Source organism: Theobroma cacao, chromosome 5, assembly GCF_053813885.1.
Source record: "Theobroma cacao isolate CCN51 chromosome 5, ASM5381388v1, whole genome shotgun sequence".
NCBI classification, from domain to species: Eukaryota; Viridiplantae; Streptophyta; class Magnoliopsida; order Malvales; family Malvaceae; genus Theobroma; species Theobroma cacao.
Window position 1 is genome coordinate 41,267,422 of NC_142643.1, and position 13,525 is coordinate 41,280,946.

The following is a 13,525-nucleotide window of genomic DNA, read 5'->3' on the forward strand; positions in this document are numbered from 1 at the left end:
TAAATTTTAACTATTGATAAAATGAAACTCCGTCATTATTCTATAATAATGGTAATAAATTTGAAAAAAAAAAAGTAAAAACAAATGAAGGAAGGGAAGGGAGTGTGATTAAAAAAAGAGAGAAGGGAAATTGAAAATGATATATGATTGCACATTGAAAATTGGTGAAAGGGAAATACGGATAAAGAAAGTCACCTAACCATTTGTGTTCCTCCATATAAAAGGTAAGTAATAGCTATAAAGCTATGTGGTTTTATGCTGTTCTCTGCCTAAATCGAAAAGACTAATTAAAGTTTCTAAACATTAATTAAGAGGTGTTTATGTCCCTTTTATTTTTATTTTTTTACCAATAATCCTTGTTTAATTTTAGACGCTAAACTTGTATACCCTCCAAATATTGGCATTTATTTTGTAGCTCTCCTTGTTCAGCTTTGACTCTCTTATCTGCAAAGGAGGATCCATTCAATAATTAGCTTCACGTAGCCGAAAATGGATATATACTAAACAAGTACATATGCATGTATGCATGTATCTACCCAATTTTTGGCACTGGGAAAGACTTTGAAAGGAAGAGAAGAGGGAAAAGAAAACAAAAAGAAATTAGTTTTGACTAGATTACTTCGTCTTTTTTCGTAAAAGAAGGCCCCTTTCTTTTCCCCTTAATTCCAAGAAAATGATGCGGTTTCGGTTACATTTTGGAAAGCCCTACACACTATCATATATGGGTTCCTCTCTAGCTGTTGACCCTAGCTCATTCAGGCCCCCTCCCCTGATCCCTGTGTCTAGCCCTTTATTGGCTGACCATTTCCACTTAAAAGAACCATCAGCACCACCAGATTGAGACAGATTTAAGATTTACCAACCCATGTATGAACTGAGAACCTTTGTAGGAATGTGCCCAAAAGCCCAAACAAAGAGCATCTACGACAGCCTGGCAAGCCTATAGTAAAAGTCATTCAACTCCTAATTGATCACTGAACAAGCAGAGCAACCCCTATTATGCCTTCCATGAATGGGAGACTATTAACAATCTCGATCCTGCACTTGAACATAGGATTCAATGGTAAATTCGTATATCCTCTGTTCAAAAAGGCAAAAGAATAGTTCCCTCTGTGCTGACCACACGGCTCCATTCTGTTCAAAAAACTAGATTCAAATTCCTGTTCCCAAAAAGGGAAAAATAAAATACAGCCCTATTCCCTTGCAAAAAGTTCACAACATCCTGAAATCAGGTGGCCATTAGGATCATGGAAAGCGCACTCAGCCACTCATTTCTGAGCTTATTAACAGTGAAAAGGATTTTCACTCAGCTTCGGCTACCACCATATAAGCATAAGCATGATTTTCACAAAAAAAAAAATCATAAGCAGAAATCATGAAGACTCACTCAAAGCCCAGCTGTTCGATGCCTGACAACCCTGTATGTGAATTCCATTGACCAGTTGCCTTGTTCATGTCAATTAGTACCCCCAACACCTGATAAGGCTAGAGATTTACCATCCAACAGCAATCAATATTAAGCATTAGTACAGAAACTACATCCCGCAGCCTGATGAAGTATCAGATGAGAAAGTTGCACCAATCCCAAATACAGCATGCACCATGCTGCATCAGCAGACACTGGCCAGGGAATTCCAGCAAGTTACTCCCATGTTATTAAAACACCAAGAATCCATATATAGAAGAATGTAAGAAAGTCCCTCAGGCTGCTCTTATAATCAAACCAAGCTACATCCCATGCCAACAATGCAACATAACTTCCAACAAGAATTCATGTGTGCTTCATTTAAAGACTACATGTTTGGTCATGGAAAACCTTGCTTCTCTTCAAAATCCAAAACAAATTGTAGACTAACAGATTCCACATGATATGATTAGAAAATATATAAGGTATATAGGTCATCTCATCGGGTGAATGAGGCATTGAGAAATTGGCATCCAGCGCAATAACTAGCTTACTTGTGAAATTACCTAAAAACTATAAAAATTTTATTAAATCTGGATTGTAGGCTTCACTAGAAATATTAACATTTATAATCTATTCCCCATTCATCATTAGAGAACCATCTTATCTGTCATTATCATAAGCCTGGTTATATACAAAAAACTGTCAGTCTACACTGCATATAAAGCAAGCAAAGATACAAGGGCAACACTACCCTAAAGATCTTCTACAGAACTCCACAAGAAGTGATATTTTAACAAGTTAGTACCATCTTGGCTACGTACGATAAATAGAACTCACTTACAAGCCTCATCATATACTAACAGAAAGTCAATAAATAATTTGAAGCACTGGAAGACCATATAAATATATTTCTACTGCTGCAGACTAAACACAACTTACAGTTTCATGAATAAAATGGATTTCACAATTGAGTGGCTTCCTAACATGCAAGTTAAAGGCTGGTTGTAGCTACTCAATCAAGTTGTCTTTGTCCCAAGCACAGGCAGCAAGACCCCAATAGAGGATGAATAATGTTGAAACTGCAATCAGATGACCATTTGGACAAATTTCAGCTCAAGAATTTAAAAAAATCTAGCCTTCTTGTATCAACTAATATACAATGAACTCAGCATAAGAGAACAAAGATAAGGATAATTTTAAAATAATAATACAAGTTGATCAAAATAACAATAATGATAATAATAAAAGTGTTCAATGGTTGATAAACAGAAAAAATTAATCTAATTAATGGAGGTTTATCATATACATAATAAATTTATTCATTAATAATTCCATTATAACTAAATCAAGCTTTACTAATAATCCTAGTTTAACTAGATCTTTATACTGATTGAATGAAGCAAAGAACAAATATTCAATATTTATGATAAGCACACTGTAAAGAATGATTCAAGGTTAAAATCAGCAGTATAATACCTGTTTTACAATCTCTTCACACTTACTAACTAAATCGTGCACTTTAGCAGCTCCAGATTCTTTTGCCATACTAGTCTTTAACGTTATGGAGTCTACCTGTTAAGTTTAAGAAATATAAAAGGAGAAATTAAGAAGTTGAGCAACTTCAGGTAGAGAGTAGAGACAACTTAGCATCATGTAGAATTTGAAGACATGAGGATTACCTCTGCTACCACATCTTCAACCTTCCTTTGCCTTGCTTCCAGATCACGCCGCCTAGATTCCACCTCCAACTTCACATCATTCAAATGTTTAGTAGACTCCTCAAACTTGAGATCCCTTTCTTTTTGTAACTGCCTTTGGAGTTCGTCCAATTGTTCAACTGGTGAAAGAATAAAGCTAAAGGTTTAAGCACCTATGTAGCGGTTTATGTATGAAGGACAGTAACACAACATAATTTGAATAAGAACCTGCCTTTTCCTTGCCGTTCAATCAGTTTAGCCTCAAGTGACTTGTCTAACACAGCATCATCACTTAACTTAGCTTTTAAACCCTTCCATTCTTTTTCAACTGATTTTGCAGAGTTCACCTATTAAAACAATATTATAAACAAGGGGATTTGGCATAATGAGTAGTTTCAACACAAAGAAAAATGGCTAGCATTCAAAAATCAAAACCTTTCCTTTTAAGAGAAAAATCTCAGTTGTAATATTTTAAGAGTAAAGGAGCTCGAGGAAATGCAACCTTATTGAAAGCTAATACAACTGATATGTATTTGAAAATGCCAAAAACGTTTCTTTTCTTGGTGGGGATGGGATTTTGTTCCACGAGCCACAAAAAACTTCAAAAGCGGCATTGCTACTCAGTTTCAGAGCACAAACACAAAAGGAACAGAGGCCAACTGTCTGTGTACCTGTTCATGTATAGCTTGCATTAAGGCAAAGTGCTTTGACATCTTCTTAAGAGCCTGTAACAACACCCAAGGATATCAAGAATTAGTAATCCTTCTTTTCTACCATATGCAACTCCTCGTGTATGCATGTTGACTTGATGCACATGCATTTCAATCCTTTTCCAGATATTTATTTCTGAATAAACCTGTAAAGTTGGCTCTTGTGTTTTATAATTAACTAGTAATGTTCCTTTCTGCAATTCTAATATTTGAGCTATTTTTTCACCTTTGTTTAAAGAAAGTACTAGGGGGTTTTATTCTCAGTATGTCACCCAGATAATATTGATATGTGAGAGGAAAAAAAGGTGCTTACTTTGATTGCTAATGAATACAAAATATAGATTTAACAGTATAAAAGAATATACAAGCAAGCTTTATAAAGGAAAAGCTAAGGTTTTACAGTCCAATGATAGCTCAATTTCTTCATCTCAAGTGTACGCATGTGAACATCCATGCATCTCTGCTCAGACTTTATCTGCAATTGTAAATGCAGGACCACTGGGTTCCCACTGCTGAATAACAATAGCATAATATACAAGTAGCTTCTAAGGCCCAGGTCCCAAAAGAATCCAATCTTGTAGGAGCAATAATTGACTCTTGATTTTTTTAACAATAGAGGATACAAAATCCAAAGAGTGAAGCAAGAAGTTCAGCAACAACATATGATTAGCATTTCAAGGACAAAGAGTACAAACAGTAAAATCTTGCTACAAAAGGTGAGGTATGCCATATACAATCGTTAAACTTCTATCTGAAACAGATAAACAAGCATTCTATTACTATTTAGGTTAAGAAATTGTGAGCCTCTTCATCATGCAATTCTTTTATGTATATCATATGTTAGAATGCATTTAAATGAATATGATCAAGCAAACTAAACTCTCACAGCCAGTCAGCTTTCAGATGAATGACAACAAGAGGCTGACACCTCATAATATAGGCACATACCTTGCTATAAACCTCAACAATGGTAGTCTTCTCCTGAAAAGACTGCATAGCTAACCTTTCAGCAGTCTTTGCCTCATCTCGAGCTAATTTCCTCTCCTCTAAAGCTCTCTTTCAGGAAAAAAAATGTAACAAACAAAACATAGAGAATAACAATTTAGTGCAAAGAAAGAAAGTCATACCATCCAAGAGAAGTGAATAACAAATTTAACAGAAGCTACATTAAATACTCCAATCAACTTGGCTAGTTAACAGAGAAAAGTGACTTTGCACTATATTTACTTTGTCATGGAAAACTATGGAACAAAGAAAACAACTTTGAATATCAAGTGACGATTGTGGCACAAGCCATATGTCTGTATGCCTAAATACAAAGTAAAATGAAAACTCAATATTAGCATACTGGATAAAATGCGTAAGTTTAGACACCTCCACATGAAAGAATGCATGCACAAATAAAAGTTGCCAATCTGACATGCAAGTATTCCACTACTAAGTGGGGAAGAGGAAGGTGATAGCAGATAACAAGGCTTGAGAAAAACCACCCACATCAAAAAACTAAAAGAAAATTATCCCAAAGTTTCAGAATTGCAAGTAATCATTGACGACAACAACACTATAGTAACACAAAGGTGGCTTTGGGTTTAAAATTAGCATGCAAGAAGATGATAGCAGACACAAAAATCAGGGCAGACATGCATCCTTCGCTACCAGCATAATTAAATTTTCAGCGAAGCAATTTTCTAGAACCAGAAACAGAAGCAAGATTCCATTTTATTATGCTCTTCTCTCCAAGTTAAATGCACCTAGTCATGCATGCCAGATACCATTTTAGGCACAACAAAGGTTAAGCTAGCTGTATTCCAACTGTATATAATATAGATCCTTGGACATAACTTGAGGATCACAGACCAAAAAAAATTCACATTCACCTTCCCAAGTATTTTATTCTTCCAACTTCCCTTGATACAATCTTGAATAGCAATGCTGTCTTTCCATCTCAACAATTTTTGGCGTATGTTTACTTTAGTGAGAGGTTATGAAGAAATATGTGAGAAGCATCAGCTAAACATGCAATAAAAAATAGTAGTTTTCTATCAATTAAATCCCATTTTTTTCCTCATTACTTTGAGGAGATATTTTATAGCAGTTAATTCTATAGTTTTTCTCAATAACATAAAACTGGTTCCACTATAGAAATCACCAATTAGTAGGGATTTCCCAAACCCCAAGACTAAAAGATAATTACATAATACCACCTGTCAAAATAAATAACTAAACCATATCCTATCCATTCTAGTATGCATACATAATATATAAACCATGCTCTCCATTCTTACCTTAAAAGCATTCCATTATAAGAAAAGTATCAATAGCCTGTACACTTGGTTTTTCAGATTCAATAACAGCAAGATTTTACATATCTGATGAGCCATAATTACCTAAATAGAACTTTATAAGAAGGAATATGAACCTGTAGTTTATCTGGTGACTGAACTATTTTGGAACGTAGATTTGCATTTTCTTGGACACTTTGTACCAGGTCAAACTCAGCCTTAGAAATCTGTAAATAGAGGGCATGCCAACATAAACAACAATAAAAAGTAGTTCTAGCATTTAAAAAGGGGAAAATATAATGCAGATATAAAAGCAAAAATGGAGAACCAAAAAGTTTTAAACAATTTTTAGAAATAAAATATCAACATTAGAATTAAAAAGTGGTCCAACCAGAAAAGAAAGGAGACCTTCTACACACGTGAAGAATATAGGGTGTGTACCAGGACTAACCCTAGATCGGCAGACATGGGATATCTATTCACAGCAGCAAAGAAGGATAACAAAAATAAAATGTGACAATGACAATAAAGTAAGCATCTGTTTAAGGAAAATTGTACAATAAATCAAGCAGATATAAAACTTAAAAAGATAATATTTAAGCAACCATGCAAGAAAAATGCAAAATTCAGATGAAAGAAGGGCATCTCAGCATTTTAGAAGGAACCTAGATCAAACACTACTATGAAAAATCCTTCAGGTTCAAAGGCATGTGGCAAGTAGGTGAAAATACATTGAGAACGAATGGCACAAAATTATTTACTTTACCACAATTTATAGACATACATCTAACTCTAAGCACATCTTATGGTCAAAAAAACTGTGTATAAGTATTTTCTCCAATGCTAAATACTATCAAAAATGTTAGTTTGAAAAACACATATAGGTTAACTCTCCTCACCAAGTTGAGAACTGGGTCGCTATGTCTACATCATTGAAATAAAGCTTTGGTAAGGAGCTACTAATAACATCCTAACCTTCTCATCCATTTGCCCAGTCTTATCCTTCAAATTCCGAAAAGAAGTTCTCAATGACATCTGGTTACTGTTGAGGCCAGCAATCATCTCACGCAATTCTTTAACTTTTGAGTCTACCTCTTGAACAAGGGGTAACTCCCTTTCTCTTGCTTCACTATAACCTGCAATCTCTGCATTCAACTGCAAGGCAAAGATATGGTGAAAATTGATCTTTACTCTAAAACATCAAAAATCTTTCTTCATATACCTGAGAAATCTTAGCCTCCCACTCCTTTCGCTGCTCATCTAGAAGGGTCAGCTCCTCTGCAATCGGTCTCAGAAGATTCATTTTTGTGTCTCTGAGATGGAAATCAACAAGCAGAATACCTTAATGCATAAAAAGCCGGAAGCAATTGGCGAACAATTAAAGGAAATTTACTGTGCCAAAATGTTAGTTAAGAAACAGAATTTCTCATAAAAGGCAATCAGAGAAAAAGACTATGAAGAGAACGGGGATTAACATAAGACAAGAGAAACTGCTGCATGGTCACTAGACAAACTACCGCTTGCTCATATCTAAATGTGCTCCAATGGTTGTCCCATAGGCTCTCAACTTAACCATATGATAGCTTTCAGCATTAGTGTTAAAGAATCTAAGCAAGGGAAAAGCTGTTACATGGGTCATCAGGGAGCATTCCACAACTTTTCTCTAGATTGTGCTTTGATATGTGTTCGGCTGATTACGAAAGAGCTGTTATAACCCAAAAAGACCATTATGTAAAACCAAGTCAGACTGTAAAAGGTAAGGTATGGAGAACCAAGACACAACTTCTGAATCTCATCTGTCATCTCTCAACCATTAATGCATGGTTTGATAGCCAGTCAATCTAAATTACTATTTAAAAATTCATGCCTAACACCATTGTTCCTCATATACCAGAATGCCATATCTATAATCCCAAAAATCACGATGCAACACATCGTTTAAAGTTTGCCATATTAATACACAAATAGCCACAAGTTCATAAATAGCAATAACTTTGTCAAATCATTGAAAATTATGAACCTGTCAATGCTCTGGGCTGACAGGCAAATTTCAATAAAAATGTCACATCTGGATTAGTTAAACCTACAATTGACGTGATAAAAGAAAAGCCTGTGTAATCATTTCTCGTTTTCTAAACCTAACCATTTCACACTCACAATGGCATAACAATTTAATCCCACATTTTCCAATTTTCACTCAAGTCAATTGAAGTAAATCAATATCAGAACTCTTGCAGTAAGAAAACACTTACTTATAAAGACAAAAGTTGAGGATTGAGCTGATGAAAAACTCAGCCCGGGCCGAATCGGGTTTAACCAAATCCCTAAGGTTAAATTGCATTGGACAATTAAGAGAAGCAACTACCTCTCTTAACCTGCAATACAAGTTCATAACCTGGATTGATCCAATTAGAAGATCCGGGTTCTCAAATTGCTCCAATGCTGAAAACTCAACTTGCCCTTGGTCTTCCCTGCAACAAAAAAAACCCTAAATATCATGTAATTATTTAAAAGAAAAAAAAAAGGAAAGACGAATTGCTTATAAGGGGAAATGGGCGGACTCATGAAGAGCGTCGAGGTAGATGAGGAGGCGAGTGTAGAGATCGGAGACGAAATCGGGTTTGACATTCTTGAAATCGTTGTCGGTGACGGCGGCAATTTGCGACTCCGCCAGGATTGATATTATGTCGGCACGGGAGAGTATCGGGTACTCGAATTTCGACATTTTTCTTTTTTTGTCTGAGTAAGAATTCCGGTGGTTGGTTGTCGAGAAAGTGAGGAAAAAAAATTTAAAACTGGAAAAATAAAAATAAAAAATATTGGCTAAAATTGAGGAAAGTGAATATTTTTCCCGCCAAAGAGAAATTTAAGCTTATAAGTAATGTATTTATACCGGACTAGAGGTACACCTGCGTGGTCCGTTTTCTGTTCACAACCGGTTCAATTCACCGATCAGTTAAGAGGTGATGTTATTATTGTTAAAAATATAATTTTGGTTTTAAAATAAATATTAGATATGGTGAATACTTTTAACAAAACATACATTTAATGGTATGGTATTAACAAAAAGTCAAGATTCAATTCCCACCACTTGTAAAATTTTTTTTGAAAGATTAAATAACGAAATAAATATATTTAAAACCAATTTAATTTTGGTGCCATCCAACTTATAAGTTGTTTCAATTGGAATGGTCGACCCATTTGCAAGTTTCTGAAATATTAAATAATGAAATAAGTGTCTATAATTGATTTATTTTGATGGGTTCAATTGAATAGTAGAATAGTTACAAATTCAACCAATTATATTAAATTAAAAATAAATTTATATTAAAAAAAATCATTGAATACATTTCAAATCGAATGCTAATTATAAATATTATATTCTTTGAATTGAAATCGAGCATGAAAATTAAAGATAATAAGTTAGCGGGATCTAAGTGACATATCAAAAAGTTAGATCGGTTCGAGGCAAGTAAAAAACCACCTCCATTGTTATCCTTAATTAATATTTCTTTTTATATTTTTCTTTTTACTTTTTTCTCAAATATTTTTTCATAAAATATTATAATTTAGAAAATTTTTAATAGATTATCAAACATATAAATTTTGCCAATCAATTTGTATTTTTAAAATTACCGAGAAAAGTGATTGATGGTATAATTAACAATGAGCTCCAATATGGTTTGCCTCATGCTAAATTTCTTCAATTCATAATTAGAACAAGATTAGATTATAATCATTTGGCATTGCTTAGGTTTCTATTTTGTTCAATAGTGTGTGTGTGTGTATATATACATGAATAATAACAAATTGAATCATAATTAAGATTTTAGGTGACTTGATTTTATTTTATTTGATATTAAATTATTAGTTACATATGCATATCGCTTTCTAGATGAAGTATCAAATGAAGCATTAGATTTCCTTTTTTTATATAAGCAACATTAGATTTCATCTTAACCACACAATTTGTTCTAAAATTTAATTTGTTCTTTTTAATATGTAAAATTTGAAAGAAATTCAAAGATTCAAAATCCAATTTTGAACAAGTGGTGCATATTTTATTATTAAATTAAATACTTCAATTTAAATCCAAGCTAGTTATTATTGACATTTGTAAATAAATTAAAGGCCATTCATTTGATTTAAAATAATTATGCTGTGTGGCTTATATAATTTGGTTAAGGTTAGACATGTGATTTGTGTCCTTTACATGTTGCGTATACCATAAGCTTCTCGACAAACCATATATCTAAACGTTTTGAAACTTTCTTTCCTTCAATATTTTTGTAATTACAAAAATAATAATTAATAAATAAATCTAAATTATTGTTTACAAATACAAATTGCCTTGACTCATTGTATGTATCTAATTTTGATTAACTATTATTTTTGAAGTACTATGTTATAGAAAAATTACATTAGAGGAGTTTTAAGCACGGAAGAGCCCAGGAGCGTTCTGAATGTGGAAGTACCCATGGGCGTTCCAAGCATGGAAACATCTAAGAACAAACATCGAGCAGCTGTTTGTATGGGAAAGTGAAAGTAACTTAAAACGAGTAGCAAGGTTTATGAGTTATCTTTACATTTGGAATGTTCTAAAAAGCTTAACTTAGTGGCTTAAATATGGAGATAGTTAAGAAGACTTCCTCTTAAGCTTTTCTTAAAGTACATGTGCTCTACCTTTTTTTTTTTTTTTTGCTCCTTAAAAATATACGTGACGCACTATCAAGTGTCATTACTCCATTGCCTAGAACGTATGCCTACTACCCAACTACATGATCATTCTTTTAATATCCCATAAACCATTATTTAATTGCTCTCCCATGACAAGTATGTTCTCCTATGATTAAATATGTTCTCTTAACTATTCCTACGAAAGTGCTCTTATTCAGTATAAATATGAGGATCTCGAAAGTTGACAAACAAAGAGAAATTATAAAAAACCTAGCAGATATTATCTTTAAAAGCTTTCTTAAATACTCCTCCAAACATTTTTTTTACTCAACCCTTTCCATCCTCCATAATCTGTCATTTTTCTCCACCTTTTCTTATCCCTCACCACATGCCACTAAAACACTTACGTTTCAAGGAATGCTATAATCTTCATTTCTGTCACTTCTAGTGCATTCTGATTCACTCATTGCAACATGTCATCTTTCCTTACCAAAAGAACCTCCTACATTTTGGTGATTGTACTAAGGAGGAGAGATTACAGTAAGTGAAAAATTAACTGAAAATTTTTATCAAAAGATATGAAAAGTTCTCTTGGCAACCAAGAAACAACCGTTTCCACTTATGTCCAGGAGCTTATGAAAATGCTCCAAGCTTCATAAGAAAGGATGTAAGTGTTGGAGGAAACAATAAGCGGATGATGGAGACTATTACTTAGTTTGCGTCCTCAACTGCCACAACCTCTCAACCCCTTCCACTTATGACAATAGAAAATGCTACTAACATGGTCAACAACAACGAAATTGGAAGAAATAGAGAAAACACGACTAACCCACTCCCTAATACCACTAATCTCTTTATTATAGGCAATCTTGTTATAGTAACTCCTTCCACTAGTGCTTAGAGTTTTGTCATAAAAGAAGAGATGGAGAAGTTGCTCGATAAAAGAAACAAGAGTTTCAACTCCTCAGTGTTTGATTTGAAACTACCCTATCTTGTTAAGGTAGCCATTAAGATGCTAAACTCAATCAGAAGTTACACCAGTTACTTCAAAGAGTAAGGTATTTTTGATCGACTACGTCTAAAGACGCATTTCAATTTTAATAGTTTTGTCCCAAGTGTTTAGAACTTCTAGACGGGCGTGAATGTCATTTTGTAGGATGTATAGGCGATTGGCGTAGACGTTACATTGACTTCCTTCAAAATGGAGTTCTTCCAACAAATTCTTAAGATGCAAAACAATTAAAGAGAAGTGCTCAATGCTTCTTCCTTAAAGGAAATGAGTTGTTTCGAGTATCATTCGCGAGACGTCCACTGAAGTGCGTTTCTCTTGCTGATATAAATTCTTTAATGGAAAAAGTTCACATTAGAAGTAGTGGAGAGCATGAAGGGGGGAGAAACTTTATAAAAAACTATTGGATCTTAGATATTATTGGCCTACCATGGAAGCAGATGCAATGAATTGCGTAAGGAAATGCCATGAATGCCAAGTCCATCAAAACGCCATACATGCTCCAACTGTAGTACTATATAGCGTTATCACACCTTGGCCTTTCCACACTTGGACGTTCGATTTGATTGGACTTATTAGTCTCCCTTCTAGAACACATACATGGATATTTGTAGCAATAGAGTGATTCACCAAATGGGTACAAGCTATTCCCTTGAAGAAGGCAACTAGACAGACCGTGGTCAACTTCAGTAAAGAAAACATCATATGTAGATTTGGAATACCTAAGCGTATCTTGTTCGATAATGGTACTTCATTTGTTAACTTTAGTGTAAAAGAACTCTTAACCCTTTATGATGTTGATCATGTGAAGTCAACCACTTACTTGCTTAAAGGCAATGGTCAAGCTAAGGCCATCAACAAAATTCTGCTCAAAGTGTTAAGTAAAATGGTATATGACGATTGATGTTCTTATGGCACTATAGGCATACAAAACTTCTAAGCGAGCACCTATCAAAGCTATTCCTTTTTCTTTAATTTATGGGACATAAGCTATTTTACTAGTAGAAATCCTAGTTCCATCAGCAAGATTGGCCCTGGATGCTGAAATAGACAATGATACTTTATGAATGATGGAATTGGAAACATTAGAGGAAATAAGGGATAAAGCTGAGAAAAACTTCTCCACGTATTAATGAAGGTTGAGTAAAACGTATGACAAGTTGGTAAGGAAAAAAGCTTTGAAGAGGATGACTTACTACTCTGTGCAGCAGAACATATTAAAAGAGGAACATTAACGGCTAAGTTTAGTCTAAAGTGAGAAGGACCATACAATGTTCATGAGGTGAATGAGAATGGATATTGCAAGCTAGTGAATCCAAAGACCAATGTGTTACAGCACCAGTCAATTTTCAATACATTATGAAGTATCATGTATGACAATACTATCCATTATCTGTCTTTTTTATGAATGACTTCTTAGAGTAAGCTTTTGCTTAATTGCACATCTTACTTTAAATGCATTATCAGCCACAGCTTTATCGCTTTCATTTTAGTTGTATTGTGATAGTTTAAAGTAAATTCATTTTTAACCACAAGCTTTATCGCTCTTAATTAAGTTGTAATATTATTGTTTCACTTGGTCGCAAGCTTTATAGCTCGAATCTTTTTCATTTTTCAGCCGCAAGCTTTAACGCTTATAATCTGGTTGTAATAATATTACGGTATTGGCTGAAAGCTTTATTTGTCACGACCCGAAACTCCCATCGAGCCCGTGACAACCGCCGCAATGTCTCGATAGGCAC

At 34.2% G+C, this 13,525-nt stretch overlaps 1 protein-coding gene across 3 annotated transcripts; it reads right to left on the reverse strand.

Moving 5' to 3' along the window:
- Nucleotides 1–168: 168 nt before the first annotated feature.
- LOC18599652 (kinetochore protein) lies at nt 169–9,024 on the reverse strand. 3 transcript variants are annotated; one of them, XR_016026564.1, is made up of 13 exons: nt 8,659–9,024; nt 8,350–8,568; nt 7,320–7,410; nt 7,073–7,252; nt 6,235–6,324; nt 4,764–4,871; nt 3,777–3,830; nt 3,338–3,452; nt 3,088–3,245; nt 2,885–2,980; nt 2,348–2,487; nt 1,388–1,476; nt 169–444 (listed from the first exon to the last, which is right to left on the reverse strand). XR_016026564.1 is itself a non-coding variant. In XM_007029711.3 (11 exons), exons 1-11 carry the CDS (start codon nt 8,820–8,822, stop codon nt 2,425–2,427), a joined length of 1,338 nt encoding a protein of 445 aa, XP_007029773.1. In that variant the 5' UTR covers nt 8,823–9,024; the 3' UTR covers nt 2,079–2,424. The 3 variants fall into 3 exon arrangements, 1 of the variants encoding a protein (XP_007029773.1); XR_016026563.1 differs by lacking the exon at nt 1,388–1,476 and having other exon boundaries at nt 171–444; XM_007029711.3 differs by lacking the exons at nt 169–444; nt 1,388–1,476 and having other exon boundaries at nt 2,079–2,487.
- Between the last annotated feature and the right edge of the window lie 4,501 nt (nt 9,025–13,525).